This window comes from Excalfactoria chinensis, chromosome 21 (assembly GCF_039878825.1).
Source record: "Excalfactoria chinensis isolate bCotChi1 chromosome 21, bCotChi1.hap2, whole genome shotgun sequence".
In the NCBI taxonomy this organism is placed as follows: Eukaryota; Metazoa; Chordata; class Aves; order Galliformes; family Phasianidae; genus Excalfactoria; species Excalfactoria chinensis.
Window position 1 is genome coordinate 1129877 of NC_092845.1, and position 25933 is coordinate 1155809.

At 52.0% G+C, this 25933-nt stretch overlaps 1 protein-coding gene across 3 annotated transcripts in view; it reads left to right on the forward strand.

Annotated features, from left to right (window-relative positions):
• DSCAML1 (DS cell adhesion molecule like 1) overlaps positions 1 to 25933 on the forward strand; it is an 81095-nt gene that overhangs the window by 32789 nt on the left and 22373 nt on the right. Inside the window, exons 4-8 of one of the 3 annotated variants that reach the window (XM_072354695.1) lie at positions 19501 to 19647; positions 20666 to 20944; positions 21548 to 21823; positions 22125 to 22421; positions 24096 to 24368. In XM_072354695.1, coding sequence (XP_072210796.1) covers positions 19501 to 19647; positions 20666 to 20944; positions 21548 to 21823; positions 22125 to 22421; positions 24096 to 24368 — 1272 coding nt within the window. Of the gene's footprint in view, positions 1 to 19500; positions 19648 to 20665; positions 20945 to 21547; positions 21824 to 22124; positions 22422 to 24095; positions 24369 to 25933 lie in introns of those variants that run through there. The other 2 variants (XM_072354697.1, XM_072354696.1) reach the window with 2 other exon arrangements.

Below are 25933 nucleotides of genomic sequence, written 5' to 3' on the forward strand. Positions count from 1 at the left end.
ATATTTGCAGGAAATAACAGCTGAAGGAGGCAGAGCTGAAGTGCAACAGGGTTGTTCAGGGATATCTTCATTCAGTTCCCTCTTCGTTCTTCTCCTTAACACTCTTTGGGGACGTGTTTTCTGCCCAACCTGTGTTGGTCAGCTTCCAGAACCCTGCCCGGGGCTGTAGTTCGGGTAGCATTGCCATGGGTTGTGGTGGGGGCCTTGCTCCCGTTTTGTGCTGGAATTGCACTGTCAGGGATGTGGTGATGTTGGGGAGCTCCCAGAGGTGAGGATCGGGGCTGGGAGGTGGCCATAGAATCATAGACTTACCAGAGTTGGAAAAGATCTTCAAGATCATCCAGTCCAACCACCCACCCTACCCCCAGTATTTCCCCACTAACCCATGTCCCTCAGTACCACATCTAAATGTTTCTTGATTGCCTCCAAGGATGGTGACTCCACCACCTCCCTGGGCAGCCCGTTCCAGTGCCTTTTGAAGAAGGAATTTTGATTAATGCCCAACCTGTTCCTCCCCTGGCACAACTTGAAGCCATTCCCTCTTGTCTTATCAGTTGTCCCATGGGAGAAGAAGCCAACTGTCACCTCACCACGACCTTCTTTCAGGGAGCAAGGAGGACCTCGTGAGCCTTCTCTTCTCCAGGCTGAACAATTCCAACTCCTTCAGCTGCTCCCCATAAGACCCCATGGAGCTCCAGACCCCTCACAGCTCCGTTCCCTTCTCTGCACGCGCTGCAGGGTGTCCATGTCTGTACTGCAGAGAGGGGCCCAACACTGAACACAGCACTGCTTCACCAGCATTGAGGATGGGGCAGGACCTGAGCAGGAACTGATGCAACAGACTGCTCCTCCGACAGCTGGAATTTACGACCAGGGATTTATGTCCCCCGGTTGCTCTGCACTGCCATTCCGCTCGTGCCCTGCAAGAGTTATTTAACACGCAGCAAGCAGAGCTGTCCTAACACTGCTGTACACCCATACATCTCTGCCTGTGGGATTTACATCTGCCCCGGTTGGAGGGAGGCGTGGGGTCTCAGCCCCTGTCCCTCCGTGCTGCTGGGAGCCCACTGGGAGCCACCATCCTGGAGAGTGCAGCCTTATCCCAAATGGCTCCATCAGTAACCAGGCAGCAGCACACGTTTTTAATTCTATGCTCTGCTTCTTGTTCCCTGCTCCTCCCGAAGCACCGCAGGAACACGTCACCACGTGCCGCTTCCCCTTCCCTTCTCACTGCTTTTTCAGCTCAGAAATGAATGGTTTGTGGGAAGGAGGCGAGATGGGGAGAAAGGAAACTTGCTCTCAAATGAAGACAAAACTGAGTTTGGTTCGTGACCAAAATGAAGAGTTTCCACAAAAGCTTCATTTTGGTGAAGGAGTATTTCCTGCAGGACTGATTTGATGCAGGAACCCCAGTAAGAAGCTATCAGAACTGGACAGGTGCTTTCCCTGAAAGCCATAGGTGATGTCTGCCTCCTCCATCTCTCCTCACATCCCTCTGGAAGCACTACCTGCAGCTGGGGTGGTCTGGGGGCTTTGTGCACAGCAGCACTCAGACAGTGGGTGGTGAAGGACCCATCATGAGCCAGCAGGGCTCTGCAGGTGGGTTTTCCATCTGAAGGAGCTGATGATGGAGTGGCTTCTGGGACAGTGACGGAGAGCACGCATGAAGCAGCATTTGTCAAATTAATGAGGCATTATAAATTATATCCACAATTTTCTCTCCCGTTTCCCATCACTGGAAAGGGGGGAGGAGCACGTGCTGCTGCTCCCTGAGGTCTGTTGGTGCCAACCTGTACCCAGGGTTGGCCATGCTGGTGCACCACGATGTGGGAAGTGCAGCTGGCTCCCCGATCTGACTAGGAAACTCGCTGTAACTAGTATTGATCTCTTCATTACCTCAGTGAAGGGCAGCTTCATTTTTCAAGCAAAACAACCTTTGTATCTGAAATATAGAAATTGATCTGGGAGTGGGACCGTGCGTGTTGGCGGGGAGGGGGTGGATCGGAGAGCTGTGGGATGAGGCTGAGCCACAGAATGAAAATAGAGTCCTTCCGAAGTCATGAGAAATGTCGGGCTTGTCTGATTGTATTACCTGAGATCCGGCCTGGAAATAATGGTGTTTGAAAGTCTGCAGATAAACTTTGCTGCTTCTCACAGCACGCAGCCATTCCCTTCACCTCTCCCTGGTGTTGGAGTGGGAGCTGAGGGGCTGAAAGGGGGGTTCAGTTCCGGGGGTCCCATCTGTTCTCCCTGCAGCAGCCCTGTTAGGATGGATGTGTGTGGGGATGGGGCAGGGCAGCAGTGCAGCACTGCAGGGAACACGCCTGCTACGGCTCTGCAAACATTTTGGATCTGATCTGCGCATGCAGCTTCATTTTAGGATTGTTACAGTCCCACTTAATTGGCTCTCGGGCTCCCAGTGCAACTCGCCCAGTGCATCTTAATGAGGGATTCTCAAAGACTGTTCTTTTTTTTTTTTTTGCCTTTCTTTCTTTCTTTTTTTTTTTTCCTGGGATTGGAACGAGGTGGTGTTTAATATTCATGTGTAGCTCTGCTCATTTGAAAGGTAACGAGGGAGTTGGGCTCCCTGCTGGCAGCACATCCTGCTCCAAACTCACCTGAGTGCAGGACCACCTGCCCTGTCTCTGAGCTGTGCCCCTTTCCCCTGCTCAGCATGGCTGAAGGGTTTCCAGCTGCTTGGGGCACTCCTCTTCCACCCATGGTCTGGACTTGGTCACAGGGGTCACATTATCAGCATGAAGCAATTGGATGTTGATGTGCTGGGAGATGATGCAGAGTGAGATGATGGCACATGTTTGGACAGAGCTGTCTGAGCTCTTGCTGCAGGCCAGGTTTACGCTGACCTCTGACTGTTGGAGTGAGCCCACATCTGTCCACTCAGGGATGCTTGGTGCTGGGTGGGTAGTGCGGCTCCCATGGGACTGTTACCTTCCTTCTGCTCCTCTGGCTTCCCCCATCTTCCCAAACCTGGGAGATAAGTGGGGGCAAATCCTACCTAGCCAAGGTTGGTGCAGATTGATGCCTGCAGAGCCCTTTTTCAGGGCACAGCTTTGGTGAGCCATCCCCAGCTGTGCCAGAGCTTCAGCCTGGTTTCATTTGCTCTCATTGCCCATAAGCCCTATGCAACCCCTCATTGTCATCTCTCTCCCCTGGTCGCCCATGCGCAGCCATTCGGGCACCGGGCAGAATACTTGTGCTTGGCTCATTGAAAGATTGAACTCTTGTTTATGGAAAAGATGCTTTCCCAATTTCCCCCTTCTCCCCTCCCTCCCTCCTGCTTTCTCTCATTGTCATTTCAGCCTAGATTAAAGAAAATAGGGTGCAGTGCTGTGCGCATGTTCTGAGCTGTGTCTTTTCACAGTGCTGTACTGATGCCAAGCGATAATGACAGGTTCAAGCTTTTCTGCATCACAAATGAACTGCATGCAAATGGCTAGTCCTGACCAGAGTGTAATTGTCACGGGGACAGCCCTGCCTCACAGGGCCGTGTACCTCACCGCAGAGCAAAGGGGTCCCCAAATAGTTAAAGGCAGTGGAAGCACGGAGATAGCGGGGAGCTGCGTTTCCACTCTGATAGAGCCGAACCTGTTAGTGCAGAGCTGTGTGAAGAATGTCAGGGATTTGTTCCAAGCGTTATCGAGATGTGGCTTTACATCTGTAAATCCCTTTCCGCATCGCAGCCCAGCCGTGAGGCTTCCCCACGTGATGGCGGGCGCTGAGCTGGGCACTGCAACCCTGGCCCCTCATTTTGGGGAGTAGGGAGATACTCCTGACGTAATGCTAAGGATCCCCCACTGACTCATTATCCAGGTGTCTCCCTGTCTATTATTGCCCATTAGCACTGCATTGAGTGTGCGCTCTCCCCACCTTGCATGCGTTTTAGTGGGATCGTGTTTCCGAGAAGCCAGGGGTGAGACATGTAGATGCTTTCAGCCTATCCCGGGGAGCTTTCCCAGCTTACAGCATCCGAGGATTTGACTTAGTGCAGCTTGTTCTTGCTTGTTGTTTTATATTTTATCACCCAAATATTACTAGCGGGACCAGATTTAGAAAATGATTGTGCCAATCTCCAGCGCCATCAGAGAAACATGCTCCATCATTGCCTGTGATGTGTGCTGATGAGGGGGGAAAAAAAGAGCTTGTTCATCCATCAGCAATTCAGTGCTGCTGTCTCTAGGTGAGCAATTTGCCAGCGTTACCTGGTGTCACTCATTAGACACGAGATGTAACGCTCTCGTTTACTCCTTGGGTTTCCTGCCACTTATTTACTTCTGTGTTTGACTTTGCATGTGAAACTTGGACAGAGGCTAAAAATGAGCTTAACTTTTGCTTTCGGATTGATGCTTGTTAACCCCGGTCCCAGCGTATGGGTTCCATGCAAAGGATTGGGGTTTGGGAGCCAAAGCAGTGCCCGTTGCCATCAGCCTTACAATGCAGTGTGTTTCAAAGGCAGGAAAGGAAGCAATTTCTTCCCTTCCATCACTCTCTTAACTTTCCAAAAAGCCTTGGCTTTCATGGGATTTTGGCTGTATTTTTTTATAGATTTGTGGGCGTATAATTTTGGAGCAGATCTACATTTTTGCATTGGATTTGATTGAAGCTCTTAGTGCCTTTAGGGCTTTGTTTTGTTCAGAGAGGGGGGGTGGGCAGAAGATGCTCAGGCTCTGGGAAAGCAGGGCTGGGGATGGAAGCAGGATCTCAATCTGGGAACAAAGACCCCAAGAGCAGTTTGTGCCCTGTCCTGACTATCTGACATGCCCTTGGGATGGATTTCAGCTCAACGCAGGCAAAGGACCGAGTGATCTGAGCGACATGAAGCTGAGCTATGGGGTGGGCGAGCAGTGCCCTGGGGATGATTCTGCAAGATGCTGAACTGCAAACCAGGATGAGGAGGACATCCCTGGGTCCCCGGATGTGGTTCTGCATGCGGTGCTGTGCAGGGGCTGAGCTCCTTCCCTGAGTGTCAGGAAGGCTGTGGTGCTCAGCGTGGTGCAGAGCTTTGTGCTAAGCACGCTGCTGTTGTGAGAATGCATTACAGCGATAATTCTGCAAATTCCACAGCATTAGTGTTATTAAAGTGTCAGGCTGACATCTTCCTCAGCATTAAAACTCTTAATGCACTTTATCCTTTCAGGCTCATGGCGCTTCAAGTTGGAGCATGAGAAAAAGTGGTTACAGAGCAGAGGATTAACAAGGAAGAAGAAAAAGGGATGCCCAGTTGCTGGGATGCTGTGCAAATTGTTTCCTTGAGCACTGGCGCCCTTTGGGCAGGTTAAACTCTAGCAAGACACTCTGGCCTCTGTGGCAAAGGTCTGCAGGCTGCCCCAGGCGCCCACAGGGAGTGATTGCAGCAGTGCTGAGCTTCTAGTGCTCGGGGAAGGAGCTGCCGTGCTCTGTCCCTAGGCAGCAAACCGGGAGCCGCTCGTTTCTCATCTCTGCGATAACAAATCTAATGCAATCATCAAAAAATAAAGCAGCATTTCTCATGTCTTCACCATTAGGGAAGTCTCTTGCTGCTGTTCTCTTTTCCCTCCTACCCCCCAAAATTATCGAGGCCTCAGCAGTGTTTAAATCTCATGGAAATTTACTTTCGAATGCCAGCAGAGAGGTGGGAGTTTGAATAATCTCTGGTGCCATAAAATTCCAGAAGTGTTGTGTTCCCTTAATAAAAACATTTTTTATTTGGAAGCATTAACGTTATTTTTCCGAAGGCATCGCCCTGAGCGGGGCTATTCTTTCTTGTCCTTCAGCTTAAGGTATTACAGCTCTTGGGAGACGTTCTCCTGGCTCAGCAGCCGTAACCTTACATTTATTGCGGCTGTGGCCACAGCAGCCCCCTCCGATAATTTTGTTTAGGACTGTGAAATTTGCCTTCAAACCTGAAATTGAATCCATTCTCTGCTTTCAGCGGCGTGATGGGTTTCTGCATGTCTCTCTTTCCCAAGGATGTTTGCCGTTATTGATGCTGAGTGCGGCTATTTATCACAGACAATCCAGAACAAAGAAGAATTTATTAATAAGTCTCCTGTTCCCATATGCTTTCCCCAGGAACCTGAAGCATGCTATTTTCTCCTTGCCCCATTTATATCTACATGATTTTGTTCCTGTCCAGTCGGATTAAATGCTTGCTGAGGGGAAGGGGATGCTCGGCAGCGCGTGCCCTGCTTCGGCTCAGTGCCTCGGGAGGGCAATGCGGGCATTGGCCAGTGACAGAGCAGGGGAAGAGCACAGAGAAACCAGCGCCCAGCTGTGGCACTTGGGCAGGAGTGGCATCTCAGAGGTGCCACATTGTTCTGCTCCTCCCACTGCACCTGTGACCGGGGAGAGGATGGGGAGGAGGATGGCATTGCTGCCCTGCAGGGAGCCCTGGGAGGAGTGTGGCAGCCCCTGTGGTGCCATCAGGGCTGGTGACAAGGCATCAGGGCTGGGGTAGCGGTGGCATCCTTGTCCCAGCATCACTGACCTGGGACAGCAGGATTCCTGCCAGGCCTGGCAAAAGGGGAATGTGCCCAGGGCTGCGACTTGTTTTGCTTTGTTTTGTTTTGCTTTGCTTTATTTGTTTTTTTCTTGTGCCTAATTAAAGGTCAGCCTACATTTGCATTCAGTGCTTTCCACTTGTGCCTGGGTGCTCTTTCTCACTTGGTGAAGCACAAGTGCTGTTACTGCAGGGTTCAAGGTGCTGCTTCCACCCTGGGCACCCCAGTGATGCCACCAGTCCTCAGCCATTGCTGACACCTGCCCTGATGGGAAATGTCCCCTCTGTGCTGCTCCGCTCAGCCCCATGCGACGTGTGTTATGCATTTATAGGCTTTTCTCCATGGATACACATGCAGGCACGTTGGTAAAAATATGCGGGCGTACGAGTATATTTATCTGTAGTGCAGCGAAACCCGTGCAGGCTCCGAGCTGATTCCCCAGGGCGAGCACCACCTCCCTCCCTGCGCCTTCAAAGGGGAGCTGTGCCGATAATTAGTGCAAATATTTTGAATACAGAACTCATCACGAGCCTTTGTCACGGTGACAGGCGGTGACCTGAGATGCATTTCTTCTTTTGTCATGTACCCGGAATATGTAATAAGGAAGTGACTAAAAGATCCTCATTCAGTCTTTGTTTCCCGATGCGGCAGGCTGCTAGGAAGTGCTGCTCCCTCCTCCCGTGCCTCCCGAAGTGCCATGTGATGAGCGCTCTCCCAGTGCCATCCATGGAGCTGTTGGACCCTTGGTGAAGGCAGCCGCTCTCCGTGGTGCTGCTCAGACGCATCTCTGGGTTATGTCGCTGCAGGGTGGGCAACTGGAGGGGCTGGAAGGATGTAAGTCAATGGTTGGGTGAAGAACACACGAATATCCCCACACCCTGAGCTGCACGGTGCTGCTGCTGTGCCGGTATTAGCGCTGCTCCACTGCGGTAAATGCGGTGTGACAGCACCTGAGCGGGGCTACGTGCAGAACAGATGTCTTCCAACAGGGGATGAGGCTGTGGCTGGAGCACGTCGTGATTTCATCAATTATAGATCGCTTCCCTTGCCATGAGCAGGCGCTCGTACACGGGGCTGTTGGAGGAGACACAGTCAGATTGGAGGGTGAAATAGGAACTTGGGAGGAGGGAGCCCTACTCAGCTCCAGCTCCATGTTCCCAGTGAGTTTCCCCTCCTGTCCCAATGGGTTTGGTACTTATGATGCCCATAGGCACCCAACGCTGCCAGTGCCTGCCATTTTTGTTCCACCATTTACTTGTTTGTTTGCGGAATGGTTGGAGCGAGCTCCTCTTACCTGGCAATCCGGGTTCATTAAAGGAGATGCAGGGCTTTTGTTGTGACTGTAGAGTGTCGTCTGGCGTTTCCACCAAACGTATAATTTGCCATGTATGAAAACCATTTCCAGAATTAATTTACCTACTGCAAACTGTTTGTATTAATGAAAATGCATTTTTCATGTGGGCTTGCTGGAAAAGCTGTCTGGGGCTCAAGAGCTCACTTCATCCATCCGGTGTGAGTAGGAGATGGAATTTGTTTAAAAATTAAATAAATAAAACACCCACCCCCATTTTTAATACAATATGGCCCAGCAATAATCTCCGAGGCAGACTGTGAGGTCTGTGGAAAGCTCCATCTGTGGTATTTTAATATGCAGCATTGTCTCCTGGTTTAATATACCCCCTTTTCCAGGCTCGTATTTGTGTAACCAAGATGTGAGATGCTGTCATCTTCCCAGGTCACATTTTGATGCTGGAAATTAACAGAAGTGGAGATGAATGCAGCCACGGAGCCCTTCCCCTATTAACACGCATATTTTAGAATAATTGATGCTGAATTCATTTTGCAGCCTGCTTTCCCTCAGCCTTCCCCCACCCCCTCTCTCATACACGCATGGAACAAATGCAGTGATGTGCCCAGATGGCAGCTGGGCACTCAGCACAGTACGGCCGCAGGGCATCAGGGCCAGGCATTGAGCACAGTGCCCATTGCACACCAAAGGCTGTGGGGTCTGCGGGGTCCCCCCCCTTCCCTGCAACACGGCCTCATCATTCCCATGGTGCTTTTTGGGTGCAGAAACCCCCAAAAGTGGGATTGTGTGGCATTTGTCAGAGCTCCCAGTAGCTTGGATTTGGATCGGTGGTTTGATTTATTTTTCTTTGGTAAGAGAATGGAGGAGAACATTTAGGAAGTGTTGGGAATTTTTCTCCCAAAACACAGAGATGTCGAGCATCCAGCCAAGGCCTGCGGGATGACCTGCACATTGGCTAAGCCCAGAAATAATCCTTTGGAGATCAGTGGACGTTTCATGTGCTTAAAGCTAAGCCTGGACTCAGGCGGGAGTGGGTCACAGGCAGCAGCCGGCACCAGGGGGTGGCTCATACCTAGGGGGGAGAACAGAGACCCAGTGGCTCTCTGCCCTGCACCTTGCATGTGAAAATTGCAGCTGACTAACTGAGCACCACTGCTAAGCAAACGTATCACCTGCCAATCCACTCTTGTATCATTACAGCCTAACCTCGTGCGCTCTGTTTATCTCATTCCAGGACTACCATCAGCAGAGCCACTCTAGGCATAAACTTAATTATATCTCCTTGGGTAGCAGCAGGGTGGTGATTTATTGCTGGCTTTTGTTTCCCTCCTCTCCTCCCCTGAATGTGATTGCGTTTTGTGCAGGGGGGGTTGTGCTCCCATTCACCTCTGCCAGGCACTAACACTGATTCCAGTGAATCTAAGGGTACGGGGACAGCAGAGCTCCCTTTGGCAGCGTTCTGTTCTTTAGCATGGGAGCCTGCTTCCTAGGAGGAGTGGAGCAGTTGGGAAATGGGAAGATGGCCTTCCTAGATCCCCTTCCTCCTGATGCCTCCACTGAGGTGGGTGTTTCAATTGTGCTTCCTTTCTGAGGAGGTTCAAGTTGGATATTAAGAAAAAGTTGTCCAAAAGATTGGTTGGGAATTGGCACAGACTGCCCAGATTGATGGTGGTGTTACCATCCCTGGAGGTGCTCGAGAAATGTGTAGTTGTGGTACTTAGGGATGTGGTTAGTGGGCAATATTGGTGGTAGGTGAACAGCTGGACTAGATGATCCTGGTGATCTTTTCCATCTTTAATGATTCTGTGGTTCTGGAAGTGCTGCCCACACCACTACGCTGTGCCCAGAGCTGAGCAGCCATGCTGGAATGCTGCAGGAGTGCACTGGTGGGTTTTGACCAAGTTTCTGATTATTTTTCTCCTCATTATTCCCCTGACAGAGGAGCAGGTTGAGTGGTGAACATAGTGTGAACATAGCAGGGTTCTTATAGATCAAATGTGAGGGGACTCATGCCCTCAGCACCCATAGCTCCAGCACAGCGCATGGCACACTCATCTCATTTAAAGACTCCATGCGGAGTCCCCTTGCTCTGCTGCTGAGCTGCCCCAGCGTTTCACTGCTCGTTGCTAGGAAATTGCAAATCGTTTCATGGTTGGATTTGCCTGACTTTGGCTTCTGGGTCCATAGGCAGCTACAAAAGGACAGAAGAGGGATGTCCTGTTCATATCCCTGGCACCAGGAGGATGCTGGGATGTGCTTGGCGTTGCAGTGATTGATGGCCCAGAGACCAAAGCCGTGCATCAGTTCTGCAGGGTGCACCCCGGCACTGTTTGTTGGGTGGACAAACTGCAAGGATTTAACAGGGCTCCATCGCCGTTATCTCTCACAGACCTCTAAGTAGGTCGACATACATCTGCTTTGCCTTAATAATTATTGATAAGATGCAGCTGATGGCATAGCAGCTCCTCTCCTCCTGCTGCCATCTCTGGGTTCCTGCATAGGAAAGCGATGCTCCCAGCTCTGGGGCACCTCTTTGGTGCGGGTGCCTTCTTACTGAAAAACACGCACTCCAACTCTTTGTGCAAGGGGAAATGCAAAGAATAAATGTATCCGCTCTCTCTGAGCCATTCAGACTTCACAGTCAAAGAGAAGGTTATGTCCTGGGGATTTTTTTTTTGCTGCTGCTTTTCCAGTGCTAATGAGCAGGGAAGAAGTTCTGCCCTTTGTTCGAGCTGACTTCACTTGGCTTTTCCCCCCGGTGAGCAGTGGGGAGGGACAGAGGGGCTTTGCATGTGCCTGATGTGGGACAGCAGCAGCACAGGGCAGCATGGGACCTCCCTGCTTCAATCCTGCATTTTGGCAGTGGGAGATCCGTGTGTGGGGCTGCCGGCTTTCCTCATCAAATCAAAGCGTGTTCTCAGATCAGCAGGAATCAGCACAGCCTGGCACAGTGTGCAGCACTCCTGTGCTGTTCCATTTTGCAGCGGGAGCCTCCTGGCCTCTGTGCTTCCCCATGCAAATCCCTGGGAACTTCTTGCTCTGCTTTGCATGCAGCCAGAGCATCCCAAGCACAGGGATTTGGGTTCCATGTCCCTCCCTCTTGCTGCATCCCACACCCGTCTCCTCCTGGTATGGATGCTGTAAGCTCCCCCTGCTCCTGGGATGATGGCAAAGCGGTGACGCTGCTCATCCCAAGGGACATAAGGCTCTTGGTGTGAAGCTGAGCACTAGGGCACCTGCTCTGTGTTGGTGCCGGATTTCCTAATGAAAAACAAAAGCTGGAGCCACCCTGCAGTGTGTGCATGGGCTGGGGGTGAGGGCAGGGGTGGCTCTCATGTGTGTTTTATGCTCCTGCATCTCATCAAGGCGAGGTTTACTGAGCAAGCTGCAAAAAAATCATTACATATGCTGCTAGTGGCCTGGTTAATTAAGATACACAGTTCTCCGGGTAGGAAAAGACGACCTATATTTACTGTATGTAGGAAGACATCTGTCAGCACGAAGCGGAGATACCCAGCGCAGGTCTGTCCTGCTTTCTGCAGGCTCAGAATTGCTACTGTTGGAGGCTCTGATGCAGACCAAGTTAATTTTAAGATGACTGTTACTATTCTAAACATAAGGAAGGGCATATTTAGACTCTCAGTACTCAAGAAGGCAAAACCCCCTGCATGTTTCTAGTAATTTTCCCCTAACAGTTTATACAAAACAACAACAACAAATCCTATTTGGTTTCCGCAAAAGAATATGTTCGAGGGTGATCGTAAAATAGATTATTTTTAAATCTGCAGATGGTTTCCACATATTCCTCCTCAGCTCACTGCAGCTTTCCACCTCAGTAAACCGGTTTGTAATTTAGCCGAGGGCTGTGGAGCAAGCGTTCTGTCGTCTTGTTTTTCTTCCTCCCGTTCTTTATCCCCCCGCCTCGCCCCATTTCCCCCTTCTCTGTTCCCATTCTCTTTTATTTCCCGTTGCTTTTCCCCTTGCAAGAGTGACTGTTGTGCAAAAGGGTGCAGCCGGACTGCAGGATGTCCCAGCAGAGCCCATGCAAAACCCCATTGGTGCGCAATGCTCCGGTGGGGATCTCACTGCTGATGCACAGCCCTAAAGGAGATAATGAGGGAAAAACTGCACTCTCAGCCCTCTGATTGCAGCTTTCCCCCACCCAATCCCTGGGAAAAAAAACACAACCAAACCAAAACAAAAAACCCCACCAAAAAACCACACACACACAAAAACCCGTCACTGCTTTTTTATTTCTTTGTTCTTTTGTGGTTTGGAGTTATAATTATTGAGGTTTCACTGCAGGGCAAAATGAGCATTTGACAACGTAAGTGGGGAAAATAACTCTGGCGTTATCCAGCAGCCTCACTCCTGTCATAATTGCAACGCAACTCCTGCAGGCTTCAGTGGGGGGACGCATTTCCTCCTATGCAGGTATTTGTCCTTTCAAGGTTTCTCCAGGTTTGATTGCAAATGTTAGGATTTGTTCCCTCCTGTATTTTTAATAACCCGAATTGCTGATGGATTGGAATGGGCTGAAGAACCTGTTGTTTTTCCCCGCTGTTTTCATCAGACCTTTCCCATTTCTGTCACTCTCCACCCTCACGATGGGTCTTTATGAGCAAACACCTTGGTCAGAGCTATTCCACATTGTTTGCACAGGAATGTCTGCAACAGCAGCAAAACCCAATTAAAGAAATCAGGGGGAAAGTGATGGGAAAACTGCACGTGGGTCTGTATCAAATGGGACAGAGGGTGCACAGGGCAGCCTCAGGGCACCCCATGGCCAACCCATTGAGGAGGTCGGTGCTGATATCAGGCTGTTGCCATATTTCCATCCTTTCTTTAAGTGAAGATCTCAAGAATGCACCAGTTGCATGAGAGGAAAGCAGCACCATGGTGCAGCTGGGGGGTCCCTTTGGCACTGTTGGTGCAGGAGGCTCCAGGAGCCCTCAGTCCTTATTGGGGTCATGTTGGGAAGGAGCCCATTGTCCCCCATCGGTCACCCCGAGGCTGATGAGAATGAGCTGACAGAACCGAGCAGCATTAGCCTAATTATGGCCATAAACGACACCTCAGTGGTGGATTTTCCTTTCTTAGTGACTTCCTGTTTTCCTCTTTGAGATGCAAATTCTCTGCACAGTTCCCGATGCAGATTCCCTTCTCATTAGCATGAAATCTGACTAGGTCCGCGATTTTTTTTTTCAATAGCAAACGGAAAAGAAATTAAGAAAACAATATTAAGAAATGACGGAGCCGCGCACGGAGTTGCACTAAAAACCCCCACAGTCTTTTGGGTAGGTGTATAAAACCAGAAGGGTTGGTTGGGAGCCCCACGCCATTGTAAAGCATGGGGGCTGAAGCATTCGGTTCACCTCTCCCCATAGAACGGTGCTCATCGGAACGGGAAGTTAAAAAATATGTATAAAAAATATCCTAAAAAGCATCTTTTTGTCTTTTTTTCCCCCCTTTTTTGCCACGTGTGGATTATTTTCCTTTTCTTTCTTTCCTTTCTTCCAATGCCTGCCATCCTCTCTGCCGAGGAAAGAACTCATCTCAGAGCTGGAGCAGACGGCACCGTTTTGCGCTAAATGTCACTCCGGTAATATTTAGCTGCCTTTAGAAATGAAGACACAGTTTGTGCTGAAGGGATGCGCTGTGGGGTCGGGGCTGCCCTCATCCCTCCCCCCAGCCCCCCCCAGCCCCGCTCCCAGCCCGTCCCTCCCCTCCGCTCTGCTCCACGTAATGAGTTTGATAAGAAATTGTCTCGTTAACAGGATTAGCCATGGAAATCTCGAGTCCCCTCCTCTTCATTTTGTAACGCTCTTCATCCTGTTCTGTAATTTTCTGCCGGAATTAGGCATCTCTGGACCACCTCAGGAGATGGATTCCTCCTCAGTTCTCAGCAGTGTTGGTTGGGGGGGTCGGGCCAAAAAAGCTCAGCAGTGTCTGAAACCCAGAGAGGGCCGTTCTGCCCCGCGTGAGCCCAGTTTGTCGGGGGCACAATTGTGCATTTACTCTTGTGGAAGTGAGTTCCAAGAGTGGCCCTTTGGTAAATAATTACTCTTGATTTAATAACTCCTCGCAGCCCTGCAGGACGTGCCGCTTCCCAGGGAGTTAATAGAAAGAGATCTTTCTTAGCATCTGCTTCCCCAGGTTTGCTGACTGTAAGGTCGTGGCTGGGGGGTGGCAGCCAGGTTTCGATGCACACTGCAAGCAAGCAAACTGGGGAAGGAAAATGTCTGAAGCGGCCGTGCATTGGAAATAAGATATGCACAGCATATTAAAGTGACAGCAGCGTTTTTCATTTTCTTGTGTTAAATGAAATTAGCATTTCTGTGATGATTTCCTTAAGCTCCTACTGGGACTGTAGTTGCAGCTAAAAAACTGCAGCCTTTTGCTCTTTTGTTATAAAGCTTCCTGGGCACAAAACCTGAACTTTTTCTTGTGTCTCCATTGCCTGAAGAGAAAGAAACACAGAAAGCAAATCTGTGGCACCAGCAGTAGAATGATGTGGGTGCCAACTGTTGTCTGGCCTGTAAGGATCCAGGAGAGAGGAGGAAATGTGGGGCAGGGAAAGCAGGGCCGTGGTGTGTGGGAGCTTCAACACGGTGGTTTTCACCTGGCAGCTTCCCTGTGAGCTGAGTCATTCATTCCTCAACTTTTGATCCCTTGAGTTTCGGTGCAAGCAGCTTACCTCCCTGCACACAGCTCCATGGTGTGGTGTGCTGCTCCATCATACAGTAAGCAACTCTGTTGTACAGTGCACTGCTCCATCATACAGTTCACAGCTCAGTTGTACATTGTAGACCTCTATTGTACAGTGTACAGCTCTGTTACACAGTGCACAGTTGCATCATACAGTACACAGCTCCAACGTACAGTGCATAGCTTCATCATACAGCGTGCAGCTCTGTTATGCAGTGCATTGCTCCACTGTACAGAGCAGAGCTCTATCATACAGTGTGCAGCTCTGCTGTGCAGTGCACAGCTCCATCATACCATGCATGGCTCAGTCATACAGTGCACAGCTCCATCATACCATGCACGGCTCAGTCATACAGTGCACAGCTCCATCATACCGTGCACGGCTCAGTCATACAGTGCACAGCTCCATCATACCATGCACGGCTCAGTTATACAGTGCACAGCTCCATCATACCATGCACGGCTCAGTCATACAGTGCACAGCTCCATCATACCGTGCACGGCTCAGTCATACAGTGCACAGCTCCATCATACCATGCACGGCTCAGTCATACAGTGCACAGCTCCATCATACCATGCACGGCTCAGTTATACAGTGCACAGCTCCATCATACCATGCACGGCTCAGTCATACAGTGCTCCATCATACCGTATACATCTCTGTTGTACAGTGCACAGCCCCGTCGTGCAGAGCCCAGCTCTGTTGAGCAGCTGTTTGCAGGGGCTGTCCCCACACTGCTGCTCCCCTGCAGTAAATCCAGTGGTCAAAGCCAAACACAAGGCTGGGGAAAACCACGGCATTTCCTTTGGTGTTTATTCACTGCAGACCGCCATCCTGCAGGTAATTCTGTACCGCATTAAGAGGTAATTCAGCAGAAAATGATCCGCTGCTATACTGCAGCTCTGGAAGGCATGGGATGGGGTGTGTTGGGGGATTAGTGCTCAGAGGACAGACCCTGGCCCTTTGACCCCTCATCCCCTCCTGTGCTACCAGCACACTGAGCAGGACCGCCTGGCAGCTGTGTGACAGCACAGTGACAATTACATCCGCTCCTCAGCCGCTCCAGCTTCTTTCTCTCCCTCTGCCTCTCTTTTTTTTTGTTTCATCTCTCCTTCTCAGAAAGCCCATTTAAATGCAATTCCATTCTTAAAACATCTCCCTCATGCATGTCTAATGAATGTCAGGCAGGCGCGCTGACAATGGGCCCGAGTAGGATCCAATCTCGCCGAGTGTCTACAAGTCATTTGGAAGCAACCCTGGGAGCGCGCCCAGTTTTATTACAGCGTAATTAGAAATAAAATCTTGTTGCAAGAGGAGAATGAGAGATGGGTGTTAATCCTGTAACGGGAGGAGATAGAGCCGTGCTTATAAAGGAGATTAAGGGGAGGGGGAGGCGGGCAGCTTGCCGTGACTCCCCGATTTCCATCCCAGCTGTGTGGGTTTCAGCCTGATGGGGGAGTGTGGATTTTGGGGTGGCCTTGCATGCTGCTGTGATTGAGTGCTTCTGCGGTGCTCTGGCCGGGAGCAAGAGTAGGGAGGGATTATATTTAGGTCTGCAAGGGGAGGTCCTGGTGATGTTCCGCAGCTGTCTGGGAGGGGTTTTTAGGGCTCTTGCACAAAGCTCACCATGTGCTTCAGCTCCTGTGCACCCGCTGGCAGCTGACACCGCACTGGGCACTGGTGAGCACGCACAGAGCTGGCTGCAGGGCTGTGCTCTCATCCCAATATCCATCATCCTTTCAGGGAACCATTCTGAAAGCTGCCGCCACCCCGCTGCAGAGCCTGGGATGCAGCGAGGCCGGGGTGCAGTGCCGCAGCCTCCCCAAAGCGACGTTTCTAGGACACAGTATTCTCATTCCAGCAAAGCCCCATTCCTCCTGGATCGAGGAGGAGGAGAAAGAAGGCAGGGAGCCCTTTGGTGCAAAGCGTGACCCACTTACTCAGCTGGAGCCGGTGATTTTACAGATGCCCATGGAACTTCAAGGTGGAAGCGCTGTGCTGGGTGCTGGGCTGCTCAGCTTTGCATGGCTACGTAGGAGAAATGTGTTTCCTTTGAAAGGGCTGGGGAGCCTGCGACTGCCTTACATGTCCCCTGGGATCCTGTGTGCAGGGAAACATGTAAATAAATCTGTCAGATATCGTGCAGCTCTTATTAAATTTGCATTGGGCTCGAGTCGCGGCTCCTATTTACCATCTCTGGGATGGATGGATGGATCTTTAATCTTCACGCCTAATCCAGGCACCTTCTGCTTTAGGTATTTGCTGTGGCACCAACCCCAGGGTCAGAATGAAGGGATGTGTGGTGCCATGACCCCAGCCCTGGTCTGGGGAACGTGGGGTGGATCAGGAGTCCCTCCTGGCTCCCTTTGGTGAATGGCATTTGGGAGGCTCCTCATCCCCATACAGGGAAACCACTGGCTGTGTACTTTGGGGCTTCCCTCTCCATGCCTTTCGCCCAAGGGAGGCATTTGTCACTTTAAACGTGGCCAGAAATAGCACCAAACATTTATTGAATTTGTCCGGGATGCCTTGGGTTGCATATGCTCCAAGTATGGCTAATTCATAAATGCTGGCACCTATTGATTCTCTAGCAGTTAAAATAGACTGCGTAAGGAAATATTGGCCCCAGAGTACCAAGGGAAAGTTATCTCATTAGTCTCATGAACTATAAAATGTGCTCTCTCCTGAAGCCCTGACCCCATTGTTTTTATAAATCTATATTGGATGGAGCAGTAACTGGTAACCTATATTGACTGTAATTTTTCTCTTGGAATTGGAAGGCTCTTGGGACTGATGTTGAAGCTTCATGGCCACTACAGGCTGCTGGATGGGGATGAGATTTCAGTAACAGAGAATGCAGGTGGATGTGTGTGTGTACAGGGGGGGATCCTCCAAATGCTCTGCATGCGGGAGTGCACCACTCTTTCCTGGTGATGGGTACCTCAGTGATGGGTGCCTCGGTGACGTGTGCTCTGGTTATGGGTTCCTTGGTGATGGGTAGTCCGGTGATGATTCCTTGATGATGGGTATCTTGGTGATGGATACCTTGGGGATGAGCATCTTGGTGATGGGTACCCTGCCAATGGGTACCTCGGTGGTGGGTACTCTGCTGATGGGAACTCTGGTGATGGGTACCCCACAGCAGGGAGAGGGGAGTAGGGTATTGCAAAGCCTTTGCCACAGTAGTAGCTGAGATCTGGCTGGAAGAGTTATTAGAGGCACATAGCTCCAGCTTGGCTGTGGATGTACTTAATCCTCTGCATCCTGTAAAGCTTTTCCACCTCCTGGCAGGCAGAAAGATCTGATTTTACTCGGCGACCTTCGACGTTAATCTCGCTGGCTAACTGAGCTATAAGTCACTCCGGTGAGGTCTCCGTCAGACCTGCTTACATCAATTATTGCCCTGCATCTTTCCCTTGAACCAACGCAGCGCTCCTCAACCAAGTTATTCGTCCCTTGTTGGGAAGGAAAAAAATAAATAAATAAAAGAAAGAATTGAGGCTGTGCTGTCAGGTTGTGTAGACCTTACATTTAACACCATGGCATCTTTAAAGCTACGCTCCTGTCTGGCTCTTACCCAACTCACAGGCTCCATCTGGGTTTGTACGCACTGGCAAGCTCCAGGAGCCGAGTGTCCAAGGTGGCATGAAGTCCCCGTGCTGCTGCTGCTCCTGGGTCCCTGCACGTTGCTGCTGCTCTCTAAGTCTTTGTTTCCAGAGCTCTCGTGAGTGTGCCTGGCAGCAGGGCTGCAGTTAGGCATGCACAGAAGTGCGCGCTGTGGGGGAGGCCAGCTGGGGCTGCGGAGCACTTTGCAAAATGCAGCAGCTGTTACCATAGAAACTGGCTCCCCCCTTCTCAAATTCCAGTGCAGCCAATGCTCTCTGCTTACTGGTTTGATGGGAGATGAAAAATTAATGCTTGATTTGCATATTATTTCAGCTGCGTTTGCAGGACTGCTCCCCCTTCTCTTTTACAGAGGTTTGCATGAAGCTCTCAATGCCACCAGCTGACAGTGTGGGGCACCGACTCCTTCTGTCCTGTCCTGGGCTTATGGAGTGCTCAAGTTTCTCCTGCCTGTGCCTTCCATTAAACCACAGCTGGGCTTGCATCTTAGTGAGGCTGCTATTTCCTCTGTCTGGAGTCCCAAATGCTCTCAATTAGAATCAAACCCACCTGTCTATCTGATCTACAGTGGGATGGGGGTCAGCGCCAGAAGGGTCAGGTCTGCCCCCTGCTTGGCAGTTGTGATGGATGCACTCCAGTTCCTGGGTGCAGAACTGGTTTGTGTCAATCTGCAGCCTCCAGTGCTGCTTCTGGGGGCAGGGAGGAGTTCTGCCATCCTCTCCAGAGGCTGATTTGGTGGTTTGCTTTTCATGCCTATCCCACGTGCATGGGCTTACCTAGAAGCAGCCAGGCAGTGCCACAGGACTGTGCTGTGCTGCCCGGTGGCCTCAGCAATCTTCCCCCTGTGCTCTACTATCAACTCAAGCCCTTATTTGTTTTCACATGCTTCTAAGTAAGTTAAGCTAATTATTAACTCAGCAGGACGGATTCACTTTTAATTGCAGCGTTGCTATGCAGCACACCAAGATGGGCTTCGTGGCATGTGCTCCCCTCTTCATCTGCGGCCACAGAATCACTGCGAGCCCAGGGCTGTGCCATGCAGCATCCTGCACTGCCAGCACTGTGCAGCTGGGCACTGGCACTGGGACCAGGGGCTGCAGGCAGGCTGCAAGGACAGCCCGCATACCTCAGTGCATGGGCAGGATCTGTGCCACAGGGTGAGAGCTGCTCTGGAGGAGTGCAGTGCCCAGGGATATGTGGGCTGCTGTTGCACACCCATGTGCAGCACTCATCCTCACCAGTCTACCCAAACTGCAGCCCTGGTGATGCCAACCCCGAGAGCAGGGGGTGTGTACAGGAGGAGAGCACGTGGTGCAAGGACCCGCTCACCCCTCCCCTCCCTTTCCTCTTTGTGTCTCCAGAAAATAGGTTTTTTATTACTTCTTACGGAGGTTTGTACATATCGGACGTGCAGAAGGAAGATGCCTTGTCCACCTACAGGTGTATCACCAAGCACAAGTACAGTGGGGAGACGCGGCAGAGCAACGGGGCCAGGCTCTCAGTGTCAGGTGAGCACATGGACCCCGAGCTGTGCCAAGGATGTGCCCAGTCCCATCCAGCCCTGGGGACAGCACCCAGCCTGCGTGCCCCACTTTGAGTGCGTCCCTACCCATGTCCCTGGGGGGGAGGGGAGGGGAGTGCGAGGACCACGGGGGGTCCGTGCCATGCCCCTATGCCCGGCGGTGGGCAGCCGTACCATGCAGCACCCCGAGCAGGAGGCGACAGGGCGCACGGCGATGCGATGTGACAGCCGGCGATGTGAGCAGCCTGACGCGATGTGACGAAGATGCAAGCGATACTGCAGCCGAGCGGCGCAGTCCGTAGTGCCGGCTGGCTCCGGGCGCTCCCGGCTCCGCTCACTGCCCAAATTACTCTGCTCGGGAGCTGCGTCTTCTCTCCCTCCCGTCAGCTGCAGCTCGCCCGCGCTCTGCCATATGTTTTTTCTAGCCTTGTGTGCATGGTTCCCGCATTAACTCCTTGAGTTAACCCCTGCAAAGAGTTTGGGATGGGGTTGGAAATGGTTGAGATTCCTTGACCCGTCCCTGTTGGATCCCAGAGCGAAGCGTGGGCAGCCACGGGGCGCCCCGTCCCTTCTCCCTGTGCATTCGATGTGCTTCTGTCCCCTCCTGGTCGCTGTCATTATTTACACGTCACGGCGTTTTACTTCTGCTTGGGAGTAATGAAAGAGGTTTCTTTCCCCTGGAATTTAATTTCACGCCTGAGACTTGGTGATTAATTTTCTCCTTTCCCAGCTGCCTGATGGGCCCCTTTTGCTTGTAAATTTTGAAATGTGCCACAGAATTTGTGTATTTTGCACCAATTAGGTGTCACCTTGAGTAATTCCTACTGTGCTGAGTTTATCCATCCCACCAGTCCCTTGGGTGAGGCTCCCTGGGGAGGTTCCACCAGCTGACGCAGCATTGGCCCACTGCTCCCTGTGTCCCCATCATCTCAGAGCCCAGCTCTCTACGCTGGAGCACATCTCCCTTCCTTCTCTGGGTGAGTTGATTTCCTCTCCAAATGCAGACCCGGCCGAGTCCATCCCTACCATGCTAGACAGTTTCCAGTCACGGGAGGTGCGTGCGGGTCGGCTGGTGGAGCTGCCCTGCATCGCTTCGGGATACCCCAACCCTGCCATCCGCTGGCTCAAGGATGGGCGCCCGCTGCCCGCCGACGGCCGCTGGGCCAAGCGCATCACAGGGCTGAGCATCGCCGACCTGCGTGTGGAGGACAGTGGGACCTACATCTGCGAGGTGACCAACACCTTCGGGTCTGCAGAGGTCACGGGGACCCTCACGGTCATCGGTGAGTGATGGAGGGGAGAGCTGCCTCCTGCTCATCTCTGTCTAACCATAAGGCTTGTTATTTTGGTGTGCCTCACGACGCAGAGTGTCCAATGTGGTGCTCGGAGCATTCGGGGGGAAGTTTGTAATGCTGCAGCAGCAGATCTGCAGCCATCCCCTGATTTACCACTTTAATCGGGACCTCTGGAAAAAGCAGTGCAATACCATGGGATGTAAATTGCTGGATGGCAATGTTCTGCGAGGTGCCTCTGTGCTTTGTTTTGCTGATCTACATAAAATAAGCTCCAGCCAAACAGTAAATACCATCTGGGCAGGCCAAATATTTACTGCCTGTTCTGCTCCTGGGTGTTCCTGAAGCCACAAGCAGAAGCAGGGCTGCCCTGTCACGTCTCCACTCGGCACTGTCCCATCACAGAGCCACGTCCCCACTGCCTCCCCAACATTAACACCCATTGAGCAGCACAAGGGAGGGCAGGGTTGCCACCCCTGCGTGTGTGGTGACATTGTTCACGTAGGCTGGTGATTCCAGAGATAGGAAGGCGAAGAAGGCACCTGCTGCCCAGCATTGCCAACGTGTCGCCTGCTCTCACCCTCTCTTGCACAGACCCTCTGCGTGTGACCCTCACACCAAAGAAGCTCAAGACGGGCATCGGCAGCACCGTCATCCTTTCTTGTGCCCTCAGTGGGTCCCCTGAGTATGTCATCCGCTGGTACCGCAACACAGACCTGGTGGTGGTGGATGACTTCATCTCCATCCGGGGCATCAGCAACGAGACCCTCCTTATCACGGCAGCACAAAAGAGCCATTCTGGAGCCTACCAGTGCTTTGCCACCCGCAAGTCCCAGACTGCACAGGACTTCTCCATCATTACGCTGGAGGGTGAGCTGGCTTCCTCGGGGTGGGGGTTGGCGGTGACTTTTTTTCTGCCCCTTTCCAGGCTGCCTCATTCCTGGATGCTTTACGCAAGGAGGGAGGGAAACAAGTGCCAGCAGGGTGGGCTCCCTGACTTCCACTAGGCATCTTCTCACCTTTTTATGTGACAGTGGGATGGAGATCATTGGGTGTTGGAGCAGGGATGGGCACCCTTTGAGCCAAGGGCGCACAGGGCACAGGGGCACGGGCACATCCGTGTGGGTGACTGCAGCCGTGCCCTAACCCCTCTCCCACTGGGTGCCCCCAGATGGGACCCCCCGCATCGTCTCCTCCTTCAGCGAGAAGGTGGTGAACCCCGGGGAGCAGTTCTCCCTGATGTGTGCCGCCAAGGGCGCGCCGCCCCCGACCGTGACGTGGGCCCTGGATGATGAGCCCATCCCGCGGGACAACGGGCACCGCACCAACCAGTACACCATGTCGGATGGCACCACGGTGAGCCACATGAACGTCACCAGCCCGCAGATCAAGGACGGCGGCGTGTACCGGTGCACCGCGCGGAACTCGGTGGGCAGCGCCGAATACCAAGCGCGAATAAACGTAAGAGGTGCCTGTCTACTTTTAAATATCAGAATAGGGCTTTTACTGGGCTTTTGGTTGTGTTCTGTTCTTCCTCGCACCTGCCCTTTCCCAGTTGTGCAGGTCCCTCAATGCCTGACACCCCCTGCAGCCCTGCTGACCCCCAGATCCATGGGATGGATCTTCCCCATGGTGCAGAGCAGGGCCCCAAACTGAGAATGCATCCAGAGCAATGCTTCCCAGAGGAGCAATGCCTCCCTGTTGGGCTCTGCTTTCACTCTACCGAGTGTTGGGTCTGTGCAGCAAGCACCTCCATGAAGAACCTCCTTGTGGCACAGCAGTGACTTGTCCTGTCCATTCCTCTGCACCCACAAGTGATGCATCCCCAGACCATCCCAGGACCCCAACCCGCCCCATCCAGCCCCAATCCCATTACAAACGATGATGAGGCAGCACGGAGAACGATGAAAAATGAGCTTGGATGTGTTGTGTCTGTGTTTTCTTTGTCTGCTAAAAGCCACAGCTGCGTGAATCACTGCGTTGTCACACTGGAGCGCGTTGTTCTGTGCATTGTAGGGTGTTCTGCGGGGCACGGGGTGTGGTGTAAACCCCTGCCCATTCATAATCACCAGTAAAAGCTTCTAGGCTCGTAGGTGGGAGCAGAGTCAAGGTAACACTAATTTATCTACTAGAAAGAGACTTGAAGAGCCGCGTTTGTCTGTGTCTCAGGTTTGAAATGGATCTAGTGGCTTTTTGGCTGGGATCCCGGGAGAGCCTGAATTTTGCTGCCATTTACTGCTAAATTTGGAGTGAGTTCATGTCCCAGCCATGAGAAGCAATTGCAGCGTTTTGAATGAGGATGTTTCATTGTCTTCTTTTTTTTTTTTTCCCTCCCTCTTTTGGTCCCTGACTGCCTGTCACTAGATAAGATTCAGGCTTTTTTTTTGTTGTTTTTTCTTGCCTTGAAATTGAGCAAGTCCCTCCAACAGGCCCAGGAGACAGCTGCAGATGCTAATTTATCTCCCCCTGCTCCTTCTTATGGTGCACCGGGGGGAATCCATGCTGCTGTGCTCTCAGACACCTCCCTGCTCCGTGGGGACAGAGCATCTCCCACCAAACCTTCCCAACAGCTGATGGGTGCCCCCCACTCTGGGGGCAGTGGGACTTAATGTAGGGAAACACATTAAAGGCAACGCTGGCTTATCTGGAGTGTCTGCTAAGCTGTCATCCTCACCACTTAGGGTGAGGAGCCAAGATGGAGTTAATCTGCAGATGGGTTTGCTATTTTATACGACAGCCACAAGAACAATATAATTACTGAAGCATGAAACCTCTTGTTATAATACTCACCTGCAGCATGCCTCCAGTCCTCCAGCCAGCGTGAGAGCAGCTGGGAGCAGGGGGCGAGCTGGCTTTGGGCAGTACTCAGGCAACCAGTGAGAGGCACGGAATGGGCTGTTTCATTTGAGAATAAATGAATGTACAAATGGAAGGGGGGACCCTGCGTGCAGTTCTGCACCGAGGCCATTCAGCAAAGTGGGCAGAGCAGCTGGGGAGGTTGGGAGCGCTTCCCCAGATGTCTCCCAGCAGCCTCTGGTGTCCCTCTGAGGGGCAGCAGCAGCATTTGCAGCGGATCTGTGCGCAAACAAACTGCCCTTCGGAATTAACCTAGCCTGCCTCTTCCTTCCTTCCCACTATGTAGGTCCCCCGAGCATCCGGGCGATGAAGAACATAACGGCGGTCGCGGGTAGGGACACTTTCATCAACTGCAGGGTGATCGGGTACCCGTATTACTCCATCAAGTGGTACAAAGACTCTTTGCTGCTGCCCGATAACCACCGCCAAGTGGTCTTTGAGAATGGGACCCTGAAGCTGATGGACGTCCAGAAAGGCATGGATGAAGGGGAGTACCTGTGCAGCGTGCTGATCCAGCCCCAGCTCTCCATCAGCCAGAGCGTCCACGTCACAGTGAAAGGTAAGGAGCTGCAGAGGTGGCCTGGGTCAGATGTTCAGGTGGTGCTGAGACCATCTCAGTGAAGATGCAGAAGGCAAAGAGGCATTGCAGGGGATGCTCTGCAGCCCAAACGCTGCGCTCGCACCACACCTCTCACCCACCTGTGTGCTTGCTGCTGCACCGGCTCCATTTCTTGCTACACGCAGCGGAGCAAGGATTTACGGTGTAAACACAGTGTATTAAAACATCTAACCTTTGCTCGGATCACCTTCACTGATGCTTTTCTCTGTGTGTTAGCTTTTAAAAAAATAATACTCTCGGTCTTCCGAGCGCACAGAACATCTTAAAAGCTTCTACAGGCCATCAATTATTCAGCCCCATTGAGGGAGCTATCAGTCCTAATGAATTGAGTCGGATGCATTCCCTCCCAGTGACTTGCTGAGATTGTGCTGTAAGCACGGTGCTATCCTATCTCCCATCCTCAGAGTTGTCGGGTCGGCTCTGCCTGTCGCCGGTGCAGTGTTTGCAGTAAATCATTCAGACAAACACAGCCATGCTGGGGACAGAGCTGGCCAATTGTCTTTCCCTCTGTCTCACTGAGCAGGGTATTTATGGACAGGATTTTATGCTGATCCCCCTCCTAACCCTCCCATCCACCATTTTCTTATTAGGAATCAGGTTAGCAAGAGAGTGCATCAAGCTGATTATAGATGCTACCACTTGATTAGCTAATGCTCTTCTCCGAGGCTTTGCTAGAGGAAGTGTGGGCTGCAGATAACCTCTGGGCAGTGCCAAGGGGATGGAGATCCCTTGCACACCTATTGCAGGCCACAGCCAGCCTTTGTGTTCCACCCTTTGTACCAGAATCCTCACAGAGAGTGTGTTCGGAGGGATGCTGAGTTACACCCTTTGCTTGATGCCCATTGCTGGGAGGTGGATGCAGAAGTTCACTCCTATATCCCGGGGGGTGAATGCCACGCAAACTCCTTTGAGCTCAGATTTACTGCCTTGTCTGGGAGCTGCCATGCAATTCCATTCACCAGCTTCATCCCACAGGGTTACATCCAGCCCAGCCTGGCTGCTCGTGCTGACCATCAGACAAAGGGCAGAGGGGAACTGAGCTGCCCTCTGCTACCTTTGGAGTTCACTCCGAGCAGCAGAGTAAATAAATATGACCGTGTTGAGTGCAGGATGGCACAGAGCACCATAAAGCTTTTATTGCCACAAGTGCCTAGCGGCCACACTAAGTGCCACCGGTGAATTACGAAGGTTTCCCAGGCAATGGTGGTAAAATCTTTATGAGCCCCTCCCACCAGCACCTCCATCCTCTATCCAACATCCATTTGCAAGCCCTTGCTTTGCTCCCATGGCTCCCAGCCCTATGTCCCAACAGGGAGCCTCCTCCATCCTCTGCTCTCTGCATTGCCGAGGTGCCCTGCAGCTCATTATTTAGCAGCAGACATCTTGGAATGTGTTAATTAACCACTTGGGGCTGTGCTGCCTGGCTGTGCCCGGAGGAAGTGGTGGGAGCACAGTGCTGGGTGATGTGGGGGCTCTGTGTGGTGCCAGGGCTGTGCCGTGTGTGG